A 23007-nucleotide genomic window follows, 5' to 3' on the forward strand; every position below is an offset into this window, starting at 1 on the left:
CTTTGGCAAAAGAATAAAATTCATTGGCTATCATTTAATTTAAAATCTACTATTTTAATATTTAAAAGCAGATAAAGTGCTGCAGGTTTATAATACAATATCCCTTTCACATATTTCTTGAACATATAAAAACAGTAATTGCTATATTAAAGCAATATATATAAACTAGAAAGATAGCCCGCTGTAAGAGGGATACAGCGGGCGCTAGGAACTTACCCAGCATGGTGTCTCGCGGCGACGGCTGTCTGCGGCGGCTCCGTGTGCCGGGGGCGGCTGTCCGTGGCGGCGGCAGGGAGGCCCCGGCAGCAGCGGCAGGGAGGCCCGCGGCGGAGTCAGGGAGGCGCCGGCAGCTGCGCTCTGCGCGACTGCTGGGGGGTCTGTCTGGTGGCGGCCTGACGCGGTGAGAGGCGCTTTGCTATGCGCGGCTCACAGTTGCTGGGGCTGGGAATCAGAGGGACCAATCGGCAGGCGCTTTGCGCCTGCCGATTGGTCCCTCTGATTGTCTGTCCAGAGGAAGGGTCCAATCCGGACCCTTCCTCATCACGGACAGATCCCGCCTCATTACCCCTTAGCGAATTATTTAGTCCGTGGTGCCCGCGGCGCCGTTTAGATAGGCAGAGGAATCCATAGCTGTTGGATTATGGGAATACTATCTCAAACCATATCCTTGTGTAGGGAACATCTATTAATCTGGAATATTAATACTAAATTGTGTTCAAGGTGTTTTCCTGATATGTTTTAGCCAAGGGATACTTTCTCACATGAGGTCCACTGTCTAGTACAAATTTGTCTTGTGTAGAATCTGTTGTACATAAGTTAACTACTTGTCTTAATCACGAAAATCCATGTTCAACATAATTGCAGACATGGCACCTCTGCAATTATCTTATACTATAAAATACAATAAGATGTTGAAAGTAAACCATGTGAATATTTTAGTACACTCTTTAATAGACTTGTACAGCATGATTTTTCATGGTAGTCAGTTTGCTGAAGCAGTTTTGTGTGAAATTACGCTTGCAGCAGAGATTCCAGATACTCCAGGGTAATACATTTTTCTCTCTCTTTCTGCCATGGCTTCCCTTTTGCATCTGATAGGTACTCATGCTCCCTCCCCTCATGTTCTCATGTGATACTTAGGATTCTCTGCCTACCTGTTTTAATGTTTTTATTTTGAAGTGCATAGGTAATGCTGCATAGAAATAATGTAATATTTGCAGACACCGCCAATGTTCTCCCATGTAGACGTGACTCTCTTCTCTCTGTATGTGTGTTTATTTTAAACATAAGCATGAGTAACTGCTGGATAGGAATAACATAATTCCTTTGACAGCATTATAAAAATACTTGTATTTGTGGAAGCGTTAAGAATCCTTTCCCCTCACTCTAAAAGTCTGGTGATTCTCTTTTGTTATGTTAATTTCTGCTGGGGCGGGCTTCTTGAAGTTCTCTACGTAATTCCCAATTATTACAGTGGACAACAAAAGAGGGAACAATATATCCCAAGCTGTGTATTCAAACTAGGAACCTGAGAGGTTGAGCAACAGAATATACAAAATATTCAAATGCAAATATTTATTACTATTCATGTGCACATTTAAAATGTTAAAACATCAATACTAATTATGCTCTATTGCACAGGTCTAATACATATTGACACATGGATAAAGTGACCTAATACAATGGACCAAATCTGGGACCCTTCCTCGGTGGTAGAATCATAGAATCATAGAGTTGGAAGGGGCCATACAGGCCATCTAGTCCAACCCCCTGCTCAACGCAGGATTAGCCCTAAGCATCCTAAGCATCCTAAAGCATCCAAGAAAAGTGTGTATCCAACCATTGCTTGAAGACTGCCAGTGAGGGGGAGCTCACCACCTCCTTAGGCAGCCTATTCCACTGCTGAACTACTCTGACTGTGAAAAACTTTTTCCTGATATCTAGCCTATATACTTGAAGTTTAAACCCATTACTGCGTGTCCTCTCCTCTGCAGCCAACGGAAACAGCATCCTGCCCTCCTCCAAGTGACAACCTTTCAAATACTTAAAGAGGGCTATCATGTCCCCTCTCAACCTCCTTTTCTCCAGGCTGAACATTCCCAAGTCCCTCAACCTATCTTCATAGGGCTTGGTCCCTTGGCCCCAGATCATCTTCGTCCTCTGTACCCTTTCAATTTTATCTACGTCCTTCTTGAAGTGAGGCCTCCAGAACTGCACACAGTACTCCAAGTGTGGTCTGACCAGTGCCGTATACAATGGGACTATGACATCTTGTGATTTTGATGTGATGCCTCTGTTGATACAGCCCAAAATGGCATTTGCCTTTTTTACCGCTGCATCACACTGCCTGCTCATGTTTAGTTTACAATCCACAAGTACCCCAAGGTCTCGTTCACACACAGTGTTACCTAGAAGCGTATCCCCCATCCAGTAGGCATGCTTTTCATTTTTTTGACCAAGATGCAGAACTTTACACTTATCTTTATTAAATTGCATCTTGTTCTCATTTGCCCATTTTTCCATTGTGTTCAGATCTCGTTGAACTCTGTCTCTATCTTCCGGAGTATTTGCCAGTCCTCCCAATTTGGTGTCATCTGCAAACTTGACGAGTAGTCCCTCCACCCCCTCATCTAGATCATTAATAAATATGTCAAAAAGTACCGGGCCGAGCACCGAGCCCTGAGGTACCCCGCTACTCACCTCTCTCCAGTCTGATGAAACACCATTGACAACAACTCTTTGAGTGAGGTTCTCTAACCAATTCCCTATCCACCTGACTATCTGAAAATCCAGATTGCAGTCCTTCAACTTATCCATCAGAACATCATGGAGAACCTTGTCAAAAGCTTTACTAAAATCCAAGTAAATGACATCAACCGAATTTCCCCGATCCAGCAAACCTGTTACTTGGTCAAAAAAGGAAACTAGGTTGGTCTGGCAGGACCTGTTGGAGACAAATCCATGCTGACTTCCTTGGATCACCAAATTGTCCTCCAGATGTTTGCAGATCGCTCCCTTTAATATCTGCTCCATTATCTTCCCCACAACAGAGGTCAGACTCACTGGTCTGTAGTTTCCCGGGTCATCCTTCCTCCCTTTTTTGAAGATCGGAATAACATTTGCTCTCTTCCAGTCCTCCGGGACAACTCCAGTCCTTAAAGAGGTTCCGAAGATGATGGACAAGGGCTGTGCAAGTTCTCTGGAAAGTTCTTTGAGTACTCTGGGGTGCATTTCATCTGGACCAGGGGATTTGAACTCATCCAGTGCAGCTAAATGCCTCTCGACAACCTCTCTATCCAGGTTAACCTGCCACCCAGACACAGTCCTTTGGCTATGGTCATCTCTAGATGTGCCTAAACACTTTGACATGTGGGAAAAAACAGATGTAAAATAGGCACTAAGCCTTTCTGCTTTCTCTGCATCTTCTGTTAGAGTTTGTCCATCCGCACCCAACAGTGGGCCTATTGCCTCCTTTACTTTACGTTTGCTCCTCAACTGAAAAATCTTTTATTGTTACAATGGGCTTCCCTGGCCAATCTTAGCTCACTCTCAGCTTTGGCCTTTCTTATGATTGATCTACAGTGCCTAGTAACCTGTAGGTACTCTTCTTTAGAGCTCTGTCCTTCCCTCCATTTCCTGAACATTTTCCTTTTCTTTCTTAGTTCCTCTTGAAGTTCTCTGTTCATCCAAATAGGCTTCTTAGAGCTCCTGCAGTGTTTTCGTCTTTCTGGGATAGTCATTGATTGAGCATGCAATAGTTCTTGTTTGAGTAGTGCCCACCTTTTACATGCTCCCTTCCCTTCCAGCATTCCCGTCCATGGTATGACTCTCATCATGTCTCTGAGTTTATTAAAGTTTGCCCTACGAAAATCCAACATCTGCGTCTGGCTACAAGCTTCCTTGGCTCCTATGCTCTCCTTCACTATAATTTCCTGACTGGTAAGCCCTTTCCTCACATACAGTGCCACTCCTCCACCTCTTCGATCTATTTTGTTTTTTAACAGTTCATATCCATTCTGTTTTTTCTGAACAGTTCATATCCATTGGTCTGATATTTAAATGCACGACATCGTTTTAGACACAGGAAAATGCACTCAGGCTAAGAGAGGACAATAATAAGGGTGGAACTTTGAAAACTAAATATTTTGCGGGGGGGGGGGTGCTCCAAGAGAGAGAGAGATCTTGAGACATTTTATAATAACAGGAGCCTCTCCTTTGAATTCCTTTTACCAACTTACAGTCCCTAGTGTAACATTGTATCAGTGCATTTAAATATCAGACCACTGAAGAAGACCCCAAGAGGGGTTGAAGCACATTTGGTTCTTTGAATTAGGTTACTTTATACAGGTGTCAATAAGTATTGATGGGGAAGAAATGGAGATAGTGACAGATTTTATTTTCCTGGGCTCCAAGATCACTGCAGATGGGGACTGCAGCAAAGAAATTAAAAGACGCTTGCTCCTGGGGAGGAAAGCTATGGCAAATCTAGACAGCATCCTAAAAAGCAGAGACATCACCCTGCCAACAAAAGTGCGTTTAGTCAAGGCTATGGTATTCCCAGTTGCAATGTATGGCTGCGAAAGTTGGACCATAAGGAAGGCCGAGCGTCAAAGAATTGAGGCTTTTGAACTCTGGTGCTGGAGAAGACTCTTGCGAGTCCCTTGGACTGCAAGGCGAACAAACCGGTCAGTCCTAGAGGAGATCAACCCTGACTGCTCTTTAGAAGGCCAGATCCTGAAGATGAAACTCAAATACTTTGGCCACCTCATGAGAAGGAAGGACTCCCTGGAGAAGAGCCTAATGCTGAGAGCGATCGAGGGCAAAAGAAGAAGGGGACGACAGAGGATGAGGTGGCTGGATGGAGTCACTGAAGCAGTAGGTGCAAACTTAAATGGACTCCGGGGAATGGTAGAGGACAGGACACGACTTCGCACATAACAACAACAACAACAAGTATTGAATCTGTATACTATATAATTGATATTAATGTTTTAAAAAGTATAAATGTACACATTAATAGTAATAACTATTTGCATTTGAACATTTCGTGTATTCTGTTGCTTGACCTCTAAGGCTCCTCCCTTGAGGTCCTCAACAAAGGAACAGAGTAACTGACTAGCACTTCATTGAAGTTCTTCAAGTTGGCCTCTCACAAACCTAGGGACAACTGTGTTGGGGACACTGGGCAGTTGTCAAATGCATCCTAATTATAGATACCAGTTTTTATCTAATGTTGTTGTTGTTGTTATGTGCGAAGTCGTGTCCGACCCATCGCGACCCCATGGACAAAGATCCTCCAGGCCTTCCTGTCCTCTACCATTCCCCGGAGTCCATTTAAGTTTGCACCTACTGCTTCAGTGACTCCATCCATCCACCTCATTCTCTGTCGTCCCCTTCTTCTTTTGCCCTCGATCTCTCCCAGCATTAGGCTCTTCTCCAGGGAGTCCTTCCTTCTCATGAGGTGGCCAAAATATTTGAGTTTCATCTTCAGGATCTGGCCTTCTAAAGAGCAGTCAGGGCTGATCTCCTCTAGGACTGACTGGTTTGTTCGCCTTGCAGTCCAAGGGACTCGCAAGAGTCTTCTCCAGCACCAGAGTTCAAAAGCCTCAATTCTTTGACGCTCGGCCTTCCTTATGGTCCAACTTTCGCAGCCATACATTGCAACTGGGAAGACCATAGCCTTGACTAAACGCACTTTTGTTGGCAGGGTGATGTCTCTGCTTTTTAGGATGCTGTCTAGATTTGCCATAGCTTTCCTCCCCAGGAGCAAGCGTCTTTTAATTTCTTTGCTGCAGTCCCCATCTGCAGTGATCTTGGAGCCCAGGAAAATAAAATCTGTCACTATCTCCATTTCTTCCCCTTCTATTTGCCAGGAATTGAGAGGGCCGGATGCCATGATCTTTGTTTTCTTGATGTTGAGTTTCAAGCCAACTTTGGCACTCTCCTCCTTCACCCGCATCAACAGGCTCTTTAGTTCCTCTTCACTTTCTGCCATTAGAGTGGTATCATCTGCATATCTGAGGTTGTTGATATTTCTCCCTGCAATCTTGATCCCAATTTGTGACTCCTCTAATCCCGCATTTCTCATGATGTGCTCTGCATACAAGTTAAATAGGCAAGGCGACAGTATACAGCCTTGCCGAACTCCTTTCTCAATTTTGAACCAGTCAGTGATTCCATGTTCAGTTCTCACTGTTGCTTCTTGACCTGCATATAAATTTCTCAAGAGACAAATAAGATGCTCTGGTATTCCCATCTCTTTAAGAACTTGCCACAATTTGTTGTGCTCCACACAATCAAAGGCTTTAGCATAGTCAATGAAGCAGAAGTAGACGTTCTTCTGGTACTCCCTAGCTTTCTCCATGATCCAGCGTATGTTGGCAATTTGATCTCTAGTTCCTCTGCCTCTTCGAAATCCTGCCTGTACTTCTGGAAGTTCTCGGTCCACATATTGCTGGAGCCTAGCTTGTAGGATTTTGAGCATAACTTTGCTAGCATGAGAAATTAGTGCGATGGTGCGGTAGTTTGAACATTCTTTGGCATTGCCCTTCTTTGGGATTGGAATGTAAACTGACCTTTTCCAATCCTGTGGCCATTGTTGAGTTTTCCAAATTTGCTGGCATATTGAGTGTAGCACTTTTACTGCATCGTCCTTTAAGATTTTGAATAGTTCAACTGGAATGCTGTCACTACCACTAGCTTTATTGTTGCTCAGACTTCCTAAGGCCCATTTGACTTCACATTCCAGGATGTCTGGCTCCAGGTCAGTAACTACCCCACTGTGGTCATCAGGGATGTTAAGCTCGCTCTTGTATAGTTCTTCTGTATAATTTTGCCACCTTTGTTTGATCTCTTCTGCTTCTGTGAGGTCCCTACCATTTTGGTCCCTTATCATACCCATCTTTGCATGAAACGTTCTCTTCATATCTCCAATTTTCTTGAAAAGATCTCTGGTCCTCCCCATTCTATTGTTTTCTTCTATTTGTTTGCACTGTTCATTTAAGAAGGCATTCTTATCTCTTCTAGCTTTTCTCTGGAATTCTGCATTCAGTTGGGTGTATCTTTCTCTTTCTCCCTTGCCTTTCACTTCCCTTCTCTCCTTAGCTATTTGTAAAGCTTCCTCAGACAGCCATTTTGATTTCTTGCATTTCTTTTTCTTTGGGATGGTTTTAGTTGCTACCTCTTGTACAATGTTGCAAACCTCCGTCCATAGTTCTTCAGGCACTCTGTCTATCAGATCTAATTCCTTAAATCTATTTGTCACCTCCACTGTGTATTCGTCAGGGATATGATTTAGTTCATACCTGAGTGGCCTAGTGCTTTTCCCTACTTTCTTCAATTTAAGCCTAAATTTTGCAACAAGAAGCTCATGATCTGAACCACAATCAGCTCCTGGTCTTGTTTTTATTGACTGGATAGAACTTTTCCATCTTTGGCTGCAGAGCACATAGTCAATCTGATTTCTGTGTTGACCGTCTGGTGATGTCCATGTGTAGAGTCGTCTCTTGGGTTGCTGGAAAAGAGTGTTTGCTATGACCATTGTATTCTCTTGACAAAATTCTACCAGCCTGTGCCCTGCTTCATTTTGTACTCCAAGTCCAAACTTGCCTGTTATCCCGGTTATCTTTTGGCTTCCTACTTTAGCATTCCAATCCCCCATGATGATAAGCACATCATTTTTGGGCGTTGCTTCTAGAAGGTGTTGTAGGGCTTCATAGAACTGATCAACTTCATCCTCTTCAGCAGCAGTGGTTGGGGCGTAGACCTGGATCACTGTGATGTTGAATGGTTTGCCTTGGATTCGAACTGAGATCATTCTGTCATTTTGGGGATTGTATCCCAAGACTGCTTTTCCTACTCTCTTATTGATTATGAATGCTACTCCATTTCTTCTGCGGGATTCTTGTCCACAGTAGTATACCTGATGGTCATCTGAATTAAATTCACCCATTCCTGTCCATTTTAGTTCACTGATTCCTAAAATGTCGATGTTCAGTCTTCTCATTTCTTGTTTAACCACGTCCAGCTTGCCTTGATTCATGGATCTGACGTTCCAGGTTCCTATGGAATAAAAATCTTTACAGCATCGGACTGTCTTTTCGCCACCAGTTACTTCCACAACTGAGCGTCCTTTCGGCTTTGGCCCAGCCGCTTCATTCATTCTGGCGCTACTCGTACTAGCCGTCTGCTCATCCCCAGTAGCATATTGGACACCTTCCGACCTGAGGGGCTCATCTTCCAGCGTCATATCGTTATGCCTATTGGAACTGTCCATAGAGTTTTCATGGCAAAGATACTGGAGTGGTTTGCCATTGCCTTCTCCAGTGGATCACCTTTTGTCAGAGCTCTCAGCTATGACCTGTCCGTCTTGGGTGGCCCTGCACGGCATAGCTCATAGCTTCACTGAACTACGCAAGCCCCCTTGCCACAACAAGGCAGCGATCCTTGAAGGGATCTAATGTTATTGCATATCAGATGTTGGAAAATCCAAAGAATGACAACATCATACACACAAGAATTCCTCCAGTGATAGCATCCTGCCCAGGCAGCATTGGCTTTTTTACAAGTTTAAGATAAGACAGGCCTTTTGTGTGGAAGGAATGGGCTGTTAACAGTCTATGCACAAGCAGAGAAACAACATCATGAGGAAACATGGAGGGTGGAGGAACATCATGAGGAAACTGTGCCAGTTGGGTGGTGAAACATAGGGAATTCTTGTGAAAGCAGCCTTGTTTTGGAATAAGGTGTTAATAGAAGTCTTCTCCGTCATAACTGCTATTGGTCTACATTTAATTCCTATCAAAGTTATAATTAATAGTAAAATTCCTTTAATCATGTTGTTGTTCTGGGACTATGTAATGAGAATCTTTTATGCTGGAGAGAACATTTCTCTGGCTTTTAGCTTTTGATGTATTCCTTGGGAAGCTTCCTAAAACTTGCGTCCTCTTCACAATACTGAGCTGCCTGGTTTGTTTTCCAAGATAATTGTTTTTCCGAGGCATAATTATGTAACTCTTTTCTTGTCCTTTGGATTCTGATTTTTGAGAGGAAAGTGAACATTTGGAAGGCTTTCTTTTCCCAGCAGCCTTATATAAGTTAATAGAGAAAATAACTTAAAATATTGCCTTGGTAAATTTGAGCTTGAAACCCAAACTGCTTGCCATTTTTTTTAAACTTTCTGTTCCAGTATTTTTAAAAAGATCTGCTGCTGACATGTATATTGGGCTTTTCAGTGTCACTAAGGTGTTCATTCTGTTTGCAGTATGTCAAAAGGATCAATTTTTTAGACTTTGACTGTTCTTAACATGTTAATCTTTTTATGCTTCAGATTGCTTTTTCCTTGATTAGATGGTGTTTTCCTACTTCACTACCCTTTTGTTATCTTCACCTCTGAAAGAGACACTAGATTCACGAAGTTTTGTTGTCATCTTGTTATGTGGGAGGGGTTGTGATTCAGTGGTAGAGCATCTGCTTGGCATGCAAAAGATTCCAGGTTCAGTCCCTGATATCTCCAGTCAAATGATCTGGCAGTGGGTGATATGAAAGACCTGGAGAGCTGTTGCCAGGCTGAATAGACAATACTGACTTGGACAGACCAGCGGTCTTATTCAATACAAGGCAGTTCCATGTTCATGATTGAACCTGGTTGATTCCAGGTGGGTAGCCATGTTGGTTTGAAGCAACAAAATAAAGTTTGAGTCCACTGGCACCTTTAAGACCAACAAAGTTGTATTCAACCTTGAAACTTTGTTCAAGGTATTCCCATTATATGCTTAAGCTATGGGATACCTTCTCACATGAGGTCCACTGCCTAGTACAAACTGGCCTTTTGTATTTTCAGTTTTGTAGACTGTTTTATTTTAATTCTACATAAATTTTCTTATGATGAATACAGCAAAGTTGTATTCAAGGTTGAATACAACTCTATTGATCACAAAGGTACTACTGGACTCAAACTTTGTTGCTAATTCATTGCAGTCCCTTATACTGAGATCACACCTGATTATAGCCCCACTAGGGGGCAGTGGGACATCATATATGTTGATCATGACTGAGCGTGATTCAGTCGAACTCACTGGTGCTCATTAAAGCTCAATCTGTAGCCATACATGAGTCAAAAGAAGTTGCCACATGAATGCAGTTTTCTTAATCTGCCAAGGCTGCCCGCTTAAAAGCCTTACAAGGGCTGAATTATGCATCTGCTGTAGGTTGGTTCCCTGAGGTATGACTCTACCTACTCATGGCCATGTTCCCTCTACTTTGTTCCCCTTCCTCCCTTGCCTGTGCCTTCTCAGTCTCTTCCAACCAGCTTGCCTCCCTCTCCCTCTCTGCCTTTCCTCCAGCCTTCCTTTTTTCTCCAGAGTTGCCCAGGCTCAGCTCTGTCACTTCCTTCTCTGAGCCCTGGTCTTCTCCTAATCCCTGCCTTGCTTTGCCCCACCCCAGCTGGGTTTGCATGGGGCCAGCCTGAGCCCTTTGGGCTGGCAAAACATCTGCCCCTTCTGCTGTGCTCAGTGATTTATGAGGGGCAAGATCTCCAGAGGGTAGTGCATCCCTGCTCCTCCTGGGGCCATTGAGCTACTACTGTTATCCTGAGTGGTGCCCTATCCTGTCATGGAGCAGCTGCTGCCTTTGGTTATGTGGGTCAGGCCTCCTCTGGCCTCTCCTGCCACCTCCAAACTGATTTAAGACACCTGACATGAAAACTCATGCAGGAAGAAAGCACCACAGGACTTCAGTTTTATCCTTGTGCTTGCTTGCCAAACTAGAACGGGAAAACAAATTGTAATTTCCAGTTTTAGGTTGGAGAGCATGTACAAACCAGGAATGATGGTTGAATAAAAAGCAAACTATGGTTTGCAACAAGTCTGGAAGAGAATTAGAGCTTTTGGGATCATGACTTCTTTTGTCCTAATAGTCAAATTCATAACCATGTCAAGTTTTGTTTCCATTCAGTTTGACTGTTTTACTTTCTGTGTTTGGATAGAAATCTAGTCTCTCTACATTCACAATTGTCAATAATACCTGACTATATAGTGAGATTGAGAGAGCATTGCATAGAATTTTTTCTAAATAACTTGGAATCATAAGGCACATTGACTCACTGACTCTCTTTTGACCTATGGCAACAACTCAAGAGAAATTCTGTAATGATTTACTATTGTTCTGGTGGGTTATTTGAGAAGAATGCAGGCCAGCTCCCTATGAAGGAGTATAGTGCTTCCAGATGGGAACAGAGAAATAGCTATGGAGGAATCTAGGGCTCCCCCACCCTTATTGCCTATTTCTTTAAGTTCCTTTGTGCATAGTTCTGTCTATTTAAGTTCCTTTATACTTGCTCTGAGAATGAAAGTGAAGTAGACATAGCTGAATCTCTGACAATATACATTAGTTGTGATTTCATTGATTGACAAATATTTCTATCTTCTAATTTGTCAGATCTTGAATAAGTAGGTCCTATTAACACCACAAAGTAGCGAATCACTACAAATAATTGAATTTTGTGATCAAAAGAATAGTGATACAAAATTGTACATGTGTTACTCACATAAGCAGTTTGGTGTAGTGGTTAGGAGTGCGGACTTCTAATCTGGCATGCCGGGTTTGATTCTGCACTCCCCCACATGCAGCCAGCTGGGTGACCTTGCCACGGCACTGATAAAACTGTTCTGACCAAGCAGTGATATCAGGGCTCTCTCAGCCTCACCCACCTCACAGGGTGTCTGTTGTGGGGAGAGGAAAGGGAAGGCGACTGTAAGCCACTTTGAGACTCCTTTGGGTAGAGAAAAGCGGCCTATAAGAACCAACTCTTCTTCTTCATATGCATGTATTCATGTATTACATAACTACCATTCCTCACAATATATGTCAGTTTTGATTAAGCCTGTTATTGTTATAATGGATTTATTTATTTATTTTTACTTATTAATGGACTTGTGGTGGTTCACAAAAAGAGACAATGTACAGCAAGTCACATCTAAAACATTGTTGTTGTTAGGTGCAAAGTCGTGTCCAACCCATCGCAACCCCATGGACAATGATCCTCCAGGCCTTCCTGTCCTCTACCATTCCTCGGAGTCCATTTAAGTTTGCACCTACTGCTTCAGTTACTCCATCCAGCCACCTCATTCTCTGTCGTCCCCTTCTTCTTTTGCCCTTGATCGCTCCCAGCATTAGGCTCTTCTCCAGGGAGTCCTTCCTTCTCATGAGGTGGCCAAAGTATTTGAGTTTCATCTTCAGGATCTGGCCTTCTAAGGAGCAGTCAGGGCTGATCTCCTCCAGGACTGAAACCTAATCTAAAACATAACCTAAAACAATTCCCCATAATCTTAAAAAGCAATCTTCAACATCATAAAAGGCAGTATACTCTATATACTAATAAGACCTCTGCTCATATATTGGACTATCGGGTTGGTGCTAATGGTAATATTGACAAGCAATACAAATAGATGACACAGGAACCCTAATGCTGCCTAATACACATTGAAAACAAGAATAAGAACTTTAAAATTCTAAGTGAATGTTTTGCTCACTCAGCAAACTCCTAAATTTCAGTTGCTATTAGCTGATTAAAAACTTCAGTGTTAATGAAGATCAGATTAACTGAATTGCAATTGAAATAATTAAATAATAGTGGTGACATGTATCATTCTAGTCTTGATTTACAATTAAGTATTTTTGTGGGTAATCAGAATTTTATGCAAGATGGATATAGATTGTCCTTTAAAGATGATTTAATAATAAACCCTCCAAGTAGAATTCCTATGTCTTTGTCTCAAAGTTGCTAAATTGAAGCCTTACTGTGATACTTAGACTTTTGTAACTATAGGATGGAAATGTATTTACAGCAACCCTAGGACTGATAATGTGTCATCAAGCCGTTCTTTACATTTTCAGGACATTTATAACTGGCTGGAAAGAGCTCTGAAATGTCTTGTGAAAGAAAATTAGCACACTGGGCCACTCATAATTCTACTGTACAGAGATAAGGGCTAGAATGAAAACTCAGTAGGGCTTGGCTGACTGTGAATAGAGTGGGTCATTGCTGCTTACATCGAGTTTTGCATGCATCAGAACTACTGCATCAAGGCAAGTATATCTGGTTTAGCAAATTGTTCCACTAAACTGGAGATCTAACAAGAAAACAAGTAGGGACATGTAGTACTTCATATTTTAGAAAAACAAATAGGGTGTATTTCAATTAGTTCATATTTTTGTGAGCATAAAAACATTTGGTGGATATAGAACTATTTTCATGCAGAATTGAAAGGTACTGTACCTGTCAATTCTGCATAAGAAGAGTTCTATGTCTACAAAATGTTTATATCAAAATGTTTGGCTTCATCATTTTAGTTGTGTATTTGCAAAACTGTTGGAGTAGTCATCTCCACAGGCTCTGCTCAGGGATTAGTGAATTTCATTCAGCGGCTAACATATATACTCGCATATAAGCCGACCCGTATATAAGCTAAGGCATCAAATTTTACCACAAAATCTGGGCAAACTTATTGACTCGCATATAAGCCGAAGGTGGGAAATGGTCCATCATCACAGGCTCTCCCGTCCAGCCTCCCCCCCCCAACAAATACAGAAAAGTCAAGAGGATAAATAGCTGCTGGTTTGTATTCCACTTTTCACTAACCAAAGGAGCCTCAAAGCGGCTTACAATTGCCTTCCATTCCTCTCTTGATGCCAGACACTCTGAGAGAGCTCTGACAGAACTGTTCTGTGAGAACAGCTCTGACAGGAGAACTCCAGGCCAGCAAACCAGAGCAGAACAACAGTACCCAAAGTTGGCAACCTACTACAACAAATACAACAGCTACCAAACTGGGAGAATGGACAACTCTAAGTACAACTGCAGTGCCCCCCCCCGAACAAAACACTGAAATAAAGAACTGTAAAACTGAACACTGAAAGAACTGTAAAAATCAACTTTTAAAAGAAACACAACTCCAAGAAGAAAAGGCAAACAATGCTGCCCCTCAGATAAAAGAAGAAACACTAGGAGAAAAAAACAGTAAATCCCAAAGCACCCCCAAAACCTACCCCATCCACAGAAACCAAAATAATAGTTTGGAAGAAATGATTAAAAAGAGGAAGAAGTGAAGGCAAAAGGGAAAAAAAGATCAGAGTCCCTCAGTTAAACCGTTGATGTCCTACAAGCTTCCAGAGCAAGCTCAGCTTGCAGTACACACTTGCAAAAGGCAATGCAACGATTGGCTGGCTGGAGCATGCTTTTATTTTAATTATCGTATATACCCACGTATCAGCCTAGGAAGGCTTTTTCAGTATGAAGAAATGTGCTGAAAAACTAGGCTTATATGCGAGTATATAGGGTAATTCTACCCTTGTACAATGTATAAGACGTGGTGCTGCAGAACGGGTCAGTTTTTGCTATGCAAGCCGTGTTCTGCCTTGCTCACCTCCTATTCTAGCTGATTGGCAACTCCAAGAGGGCTGCAAAAGACTCTCTCTGGGTAATCGCCACCACCACCTGCTTGTTGAACAGGGCTGCCTGCTGGGAGGATCAGTACTTCCAACTGTTCCTTCCAATTCTGGCATTTAAAGAGAGGTGAGAAAATGTTTAATGTCACCCTTCCTCTCTCTCCCAAGCTTGGGGAGAGGGGGGAATGGACTGTCTTTTTAAGTAGCCTGGAGCGGAGGGCATTTTGCCTCATGTGGCATAAAAGTGTGTTTTTTTTAAGTCCACTAAAGCCAGAGAAGAGCTCCAAGCCATTGCTGTCCTCCTCCCCCAGCCACAGGGAGCCAACTAACCCAACCACTGATGTAACTATGACTTACACTGGTGTAAAATCAAGTTATGATAATGCAGGGCACTAGCCCCACTTTACTGCTTAGTACTGTTGGCACAGCTGCAACATGGATTGCTACTGAAATAATTAAATTACAGCTGTTAAATGGAGTTCCAGAGTACAAAACCCTTCCACTGGGTGCGTGGGACGTGTTGGGGTGTGTGGTGATATTTAGGCAGCTCCCTAAGCGCTTCTAGCACATGAACACTCCCTGAATAGGTGCAAAATTGCCCTGTCAAAAAAATGCTGGTGTAGCCCATTGGCTGCCATATTGCCATGCCCACAGGAACCCAAGCAGCTCATGATACCAACTTAGGATGCACCCAATCCGCATTGATCCCCATACTGGCTGTGCCCCTCCCCACAACCCAATCACAGTCCCCACGCCTATATATGCTTCGTGTAGGTTACCCCACAATTCACAAGGTAGGGTGCACGGCATGGGTCAGTGTCTGACAGCCCTCTGCTGTGCAGACTTACAGCAAGCAAGCGCGGATGCACCTTGGTTTGCAAAGAAAACACAGAGAAGACACTGAGCATGACTGAGCGAACACTTGGTGTAAACATATTAATGGGAGAACGAAGTTCACATTTTGTGTTTGACCTCTCCCAGCTTTCAGGCCCAACAGGTTACATGTTTCCTCTCTTGGGATCCACAAGGGCAGCTGTAGAACAAGCCACCCTTTCCCCAACCCTGTTTATCTCCATATTCAACAACAGTGACAAGCTGCAATGACCACAGTGTCTCCCAGTCTTGACTCCAGCAGCCAGGGGGGCTCATAGTGTCCCCCCACCTGCCTATAGTTCCTGCACAAGAACTATTAGGTGTATGGGTGCCCACTTGAGGAAGATGCTGAGTGAAGGATCTAATGTGACTCCTGTGTACTAGCCTGCCTGCCTGGCCTGTTATCAGGGCTCCCTCTGCACAGAATGCAGGGGCAACTAGGAAGCCCTGTTACCCTGAGTCTTGGGCAAAAGCACATGTTGGCTGAACCTTTTCCCTTGCTGGAGCAGATCATCCTGATGCAGCTGAAGAAGCCCCCCCCCCCCCCAGTTGGTGCTGGTTCAGACTTGGGAGCAACACAAGTGAGGGAACTCAGGATACAGTGCCGAGGGTGGTGGTGGGGGGGCACCTCGCAACACAAGTCCCTGAAGCATGTCCACTGCATTGCATGGCATCCCTTATGAGACCTCCCTGTGCCTACCAAGCTGTCAGAAAGGACTGCTGGCACCTGCTCCTCCATGTGTTTCCCTCCTAACACAGGTGCCGATCCTACAGAGAGAGTTGACAGCCCAACTGATGAGAGACAACTCTTCTGTGTCCCCTGTCCATAACAGGAGGCAGCCTACAGGAGACCACATGTCTCTGACTGCTTCTTTTAGCTGGTTCATGGTCATCCCTGTATTGGCCTTAATTGTGTCAAGCCAGTGGATCCTTTGGTGACCACGTTTCCTTTTGGCGCTGACCATGCCATTAATGATTTTTCTAGTGAGTTTGTTCGCATGATGTGCCCAAAGTAAGTGAGCTTTAGCCGTAATATCTTGCCTTCCAATGACATAATTGGTTTGCTCCTCTCTAAAACTATCTTGTTGGTAACTTTGGCGGTCTGTGGTATTTGCAGCATCCGTCTCCAACACCGTAATTCAAAAGTTTACATGATCTGAGCCCTGGTTATTGGAGGGAACGCCTTCTCCCAAACAGATCTGCCTGAGCACTTAGATCTTAAGGAGAGCACTTTCTTGCAGTTCTGCCTGTTTCAGAGGTGCAAGGGGCAGTGACATGTGGGGGACCCCTCCCCTGATTTTGGAAAAACCTTCCTCTGGTGATTCACTAGGTACCTACATTGTATGCTTTTTGGAGCCTGGTGAAAACACATCACCAGGCCTTTGACATCTAGTTTGTGCTGACCTGCCAGGGAGGGTAGGAGTTATGTTTTTAAATGTTTTAATGCCTCTTAAATTGTTTGATTCTGTATTTGTGACCTGCCCTGGAACCTTTGGCACAGAATATAAATTCCTTTATAAATAAAATCAATAAATTAATTAAATAGTTCAAATTCTTATTTTTGTCTTTAATAATGCTGAAGATGTGCTTTTAAAAAGTGAAGACAAGGAGATGGTGAACAAAGTGAAAAGAGTATTTTTTATTAGTTCCAGGTTCTGAATATTTGTAAACACCATGACTGTCAGATTTTGCTTTCAAAATCTAGTCATGTAATTTGTAATAGGTAATTCAGAGTTCTATCAAATACTTTTCAAAAATGCCTATATTTTGCATTCACTCAGTCGGACTCACATGGACCTGATGAATGCACTGCCCTGTTCACAACAAACTAAGTCCTCCAGCAGCCTGTGCTGGACTCTCCAGAAACCTTCCTGTGGGTAGTCATGTTGGTCTGAAGTAGCAAAATGAAACTTGAATCCAATAGCACGTTTAAGACCAACAAAGATTTATTCAAGGCGTGAGCTTTCAGGTGCATGCACTCTTCCTCAAACAGAATAAAGCAAGAATCACAAGAGTACAGCTATAAGGCAAAAGTATGACAGTACTAATTTTAAAGTAACTTACTTTTGCCTTATAGCTGTACTCTGATCTGATGATCCTTGTTCCATTTTTTCTGAGGAACAGTGCATGCACTCAAAAGCTCATGCCTTGAGTAAATCTTTGTTGACCTTAAAGGTGCTATTGAACTTGGTTGTTGTTCTCCAGAAACCTGTTGCTTCCACCAGTGTAAAATCCAACTCCTGCTCAGCTAGCCAACATTGGGGAGGGGAGCCGGATCATTCATGGTGAGAGGAAGAGGCAACACTTTAAAAAAAAATCCATAATTTCAGCAAAAATAATTGCTTGCATTATAGTTAAACACTCGATGTTGCAGAACCATTACATAGTCATATCTTTAAAATACAATTAAAAGATGTCCTTTAAATGACCTGTGACATAATCCATTGTTGCTTAGGTATGGAAGGTTCTATTTACACAAAAATTACTTAATATACATTGGAATTTAAATAATATATGCTAAAATTATAAATGTTAGCCGTCCCGAGCCTGTTGTCAGGGAGGGGTAGCCAATAAATTGAATTATTTTTATTATTTTTAAGAATAATAAAATACAAAATATGAAGTTTACACATGTTATGCTAGACATTATGGAACTATCTAAAACATATACATCAAAATACTGCTCAGTGCTGATCCACGCTGGCTTTTCTTCGTGGCTTTAAAAAATGTCAGGCTGGGAAAGCTAGATGTCATGGATGTGTATTATGAAAGTCTGTTGTTAGATAATCGGAATTCTGGGAAGCTGTTAGTGAGAAATTCTCTATCAACAGGCCTGAGGCACAAATCCTTTTGTTCACTTTCCTGCCTCTCTGCCTGCAGAGCCATATAGCCTTTTATTGCCTAGAGAAGTTGCTGAATGTAATCTGCGTGGGTGCAGATTGGGGTCAGCAACAAATAGATATATTTCTCAATATAATAGACACAAGGACCCACAAGGGCTTGCAAGGGGCATCTCATTTGTCGATGTATCTCCTGCTCTACTATTTCTTCTTTTCCTTCCTTGGCAACACCTATAGCTTCTCTACTTTCCCTGCTTTCTTCTCTTCTTCCCACCCACCCACCTACCTACTTTTATCTGTTCTCCTGCCTTGAGTTTTACCTCCTTCTCTTCCCTGGCAGCATCTTCCCAAGAAGGTCTAGCTGATTTGCCAGTGCAGGGTCCAGTTGTGTGATGACCACTTCTGGGCAGGTGTGGCCCAGTTACAAGGTGTCCACCCATGGTGTCAGGCTGTACTCAGTCACATGATATATGCTGGGCTGCATGGTGGAGGCTCTGATGAATCCTTTACCATCAGGTCATATGATTGGAGGGGACAGGACCCATTCAGTGGTAGTTTTGGCTTTTCAGTTCTACTGTGCTCTCCTCCACATCTTTGCTTTAAAGAACATTGTTGTGGTTTCCTAGCAATCTTCAAAATAGCCACTAAGAGCTCAGTGAGTATTCTTAAAACTACAGCCATTTTCCTGTTATTAGGGGGAGTATTGTTCCACTAATGCACTTTTTAAGATTTGAGAGTTTTTTGTAAACTTGTGACTTCCTTTATGTTTGTAATGATTGTAGTAAAATCCTACCTATCTATCCCTCTATTTCCTTGGCTTCATTTTACTGATCTGTTGACCCACACTTCATAGTCTGGTTCAGAATCTATCTTCTATATGCATTAAAATGTGATAGGTACTTCTCACAATGTGCAAACCCTCTGATTTGTCCTCAGGGGGGAGGGGACTTCCCCACTCAAAGGAGCTGGTGTACCATCAGGGAGCACCGTGGGGCCTCTGATTGGCCCTAATTCAGAGGGGGCCCTCCCCCACTGAACATCAATCAAAGGCTGCCCTCCACCTCTCATGCCCCTCCCCAGCCTTACCAACCTCTGTGCAGGGCCAGCAGCACCACCAGCCTCCGCTGTCGAATCTCTCGCTCCTCCTCAGCCTCTCAGCCTTTGTGTTGGCCCAGGAGCACCACCAGCCTCTGCTGTTGGGTCTCGCGCTCCTCCGTGTCCTTCCAGCTGCCATACGGGCCTGGGAGCACTGGTGGCCTCTGCAATGTGGCCTCCTCTCTGTGCTCCCAAACTCTGAACAGGGCCGCGAGCCCATGGTCCTTCTGCCTTCTGTAGTACCTGGTGAGAAGCCAGCCATGCACTCTGTTCCTGCCCTGCCATGCCTGCTGCCTTCCTGTCTTCTGGGGCACACTCGGAAGGGTGCGTGTGCCGCCAGCTGTTAGCTCACTCTTTAAATTGGATATATAATATGAAGGACAAGTTTTAAATTTTCAATTAATGTAAACTAAATTTAAGTTAAGAGCCTCTTGTGGCGCAGGGTGGTAAGGCAGCAGAAATGCTGTCTGAAGCTGTCTGCCCATGAGGCTGGGAGTTCAATCCCAGCAGCCGGCTCAAGGTTGACTCAGCCTTCCATCCTTCCGAGGTCGGTAAAATGAGTACCCAGCTTGCTGGGGGGTAAATGGTAATGACTGGGGAAGGCACTGGCAAACCACCCTGTATTGAGTCTGCCATGAAAATGCTAGAGGGCGTCACCCCAAGGGTCAGAGATGACCTGGTGCTTGCACAGGGGATACCTTTACTTTTACCTTTAAATTTAAGTTGCAGATGGGTTGCCAGTTATGTGTTGGGAAATTTCTGGAAATTTAGGAGTGGAGCTTGCAAAGGATGGGAGTTTTGGGTGGGGGAAGGCTCACAGTGAGATTATGATACCACAGAGTCTACCTTCTGAAGCTGCAGTTTTCTCAAGGGAACTGATTTCTGCAGCCTGCAACGGAGTTGTGATTTTGGGAGAATTCCAGACTCCACCTGGATGTTGGCAGGCCTAGTCGTAGTACATGCAGTTCCATAGGCAACCCCTTGGTCAATGGATACTTAAGGACTGAAAGAGATTTCATTTCATTTCATTTTATTCATTTATTTTTCCTAGGTAGAGCTAACGGACTCTGAAGGACAGATGTAGAGAATACACTACTATATCTAGTGCCCATTTTGGTTCCTTTTATTCATTTATTTATTTTACATATGTTTGCGTGGGTGTACATTACTCTAAGAAGAAGATGATGCTTCCAACTCATTACCCAGGGCCCACTTTGTCTGTAGTTTGCATTCACATTCTATCATATTTTTTCTAGGTTAAGTACTTTAATGCTAATTTTCAGTTCTGCACTTCTCTCTCCAGCTGTTGGAACAAAGAACGCTATTTCTGGGAATGTAGGTGTACACTGTCATCAGATTCTTAAACTCTGAATAGGGTGCAGTGCATAATCACAAGTCTTTCCTGATAGAAATTAAATATCTGGAAGTTCCCTTCTCCAGTGTTACATTTATATGAGCTCTTGAATACAAATCTAATATGATAACCAGTGAGTGAGCTGGGCTTCAGAGTCTCTGTTTCATCTGTTGTTCTCTTAAGGGACCTTGGGACAGCATTGTCGCATCTTCAAGTCCTTTGGATGGCTCGCTGTGGGCTTTCAGACTTAGATGGCATCTCTTCCTGCTGTTCTTTGAAGGTAGGGCAATCAGTAATTTGACACATTCCTACAATTGATACGTTTACTCAATATTTAGCTTTTGAGCTTAGGGATTCGCCATTGAGCTTGGGGATCTCACCAAGCTTTCAGCCCCTAACTGCGTACTTCTACCATCTAATCATCCCACAACAGCGTAGCGCATTCATGTTAGCTAGAACTAATGCTCTACCTTCTGCTGTTCTATATGGGAGATTTCAACAGATCCCGTATTCAGCTAGGTTGTGCCCATGTGGACAATGCTGTATAGAATCAATTACACACGTTTTCTTCCATTGTCCATTTTATTCCTCGATCCAAGCTAAATTTCTTAACTCACTGCTGTGTAAAAGAGAACTGCATTCAGATGAACGAAAGACTCAGTTTCTTTTGACATCCCAGAACCCCGATATAATTGAACCAGTAGCAAAGTTTTTATATCTTGCCATGAGAAATCGTGAATGTATTATGTCTTACCCTAAAGCATGATCTTTGCCTTTGTTTTCACTAGCAGTGAAAAGCCTATTAAAGGCTTGTTGTTGTTGTTGTTGTTGTTGTTATATTTAGCTTTCTTGTACGTCCACTCATTAGTTCTTTCTAGGGAACTTTATCCATTTTAAGTACTATACATGGAAGCGGACCAGACTTTAAACATTTTAAAGATCTAGAATGTTTTTTAAGATATTAAATAAGATACTAAATATGTAAATATATGTAATTCCCAAAACACTACTGTGTGGAAATATCCAAAAGACTAGAAGTCATTTATTCAGTGCCTCTGCTTATTATAGCTTACTTAAATCTTTCTTCCTCCCTAGGAACTCTATGTAGCCTACAACAATATTGCTGACTTAAGCCCAGTGAGCCTGTTGGAAGAACTTGAGATTCTAGACCTAGAAGGAAACAGCATTGAGGACATTGGTCAGGTTCATTATCTAGGGCTCTGTACCAAACTGACTACTCTTACCATGGAAGGGAACCTTATTTGCTTGAACCCAAGTCCACAGTCTTCAGAGGTAAGAGTCTTATTCAAATTTCATGACAAAATACGTGATAGTTTAAGTTGCTTCTAAACAGTGATAAGTGTCTTGTTTACATTCACTACTGCTGTTTTTGCTGGCTTTTAAGAACAGTTAGTTGCCGTATCGATGTTGTACACAGAATCTGCTTGATTTAGCTTGACATGCTCTTTTTCTCTCAAAGCCAAGAAAGGCTGTGAAAGGCTCCTCTACTCACTCCACATCTCAGCTGCACTATCATCAGCATTTGCAGGCTGGGAAACATCCTGTTTCTTCCCTCCCCTGAGTTCCCTTGAATTAGGAACTGCTACTAAGCGTTTGATCAAGATGGGTAACCATGCTACTCTGTTTATAGCAGTGGAAACGAGCAAGAGTCCAGTAGCACCTGAAAGACTAATAACACTTGTGGCAGGGTAAGAGCTTTCATGAGTCACTGCCCACTTCTTCACAAAATGTTTCTTAGTTCAGCATCTGTTCAGCTTTGCACACTGCACTGGGAAAGCAGAGATCAGCTGTGGGAAGCAGAGAAGGAACACAGGTTTTGCAATAGAACCAATAGCAGTTCCACCCATTGTATTTTTTTTTTACAACTGATTTTTCTGCTAGCTTAAAAATATATATTAAAAATTAACTCCCACCCATTCAGGAACCCTTCGAGGACTGTCAAGAAACTCCAGGGTTTCACAAAACCCTGGTTGAGAAAGCCTGTTCTAGGTGCTTAGACACTGCTTGTTTAATGAACAGTTCCAAAACTTTCCTGATACCAATTTTAAACTGACCGGTCAACAGCTGCTGGGGATTTAATATCTCCCCCTTTAAAAAGGGGGACCACCTTTGCCCTTCTAAAAGTGGGAGTTGCAGTGTCCATACCTATGAAACAGCAGTACCTTCTTCCACCTTCCTGACTGGTTCTTTTTTCTCTGTAAGTGCATGATTCAGTATTTTGCATTTTAGCCTCAGTTTCACATAAATCTGAATGTATCAGCCAAAGCTTAATGCCGCTGCTTGTTCTGGTAAAATTTTGTATAGCATTAATAAGTTGCTTGGCACAAGACAGTTACTAGAAACAATTTACAGTTTAAAGTGCTGCTTTTAACAACCTTT

The 23007-nt window shown here is 42.9% G+C and overlaps 1 protein-coding gene across 14 annotated transcripts in view; it reads left to right on the plus strand.

The window, feature by feature from the left end:
* The window catches only part of LRRC56 (leucine rich repeat containing 56), a 95098-nt gene that overhangs the window by 52358 nt on the left and 19733 nt on the right, over positions 1 to 23007 (plus strand). For all 14 annotated transcript variants that reach the window (XM_077321350.1, XM_077321354.1, XM_077321351.1 and 11 more), the window contains 2 exons: positions 20791 to 20887; positions 21703 to 21900. In XM_077321350.1, coding sequence (XP_077177465.1) covers positions 20791 to 20887; positions 21703 to 21900 — 295 coding nt within the window. The remainder of the gene's footprint in view (positions 1 to 20790; positions 20888 to 21702; positions 21901 to 23007) is intronic.

This window comes from Paroedura picta, chromosome 2 (genome assembly GCF_049243985.1).
Source record: "Paroedura picta isolate Pp20150507F chromosome 2, Ppicta_v3.0, whole genome shotgun sequence".
Lineage (NCBI taxonomy): Eukaryota > Metazoa > Chordata > Lepidosauria > Squamata > Gekkonidae > Paroedura > Paroedura picta.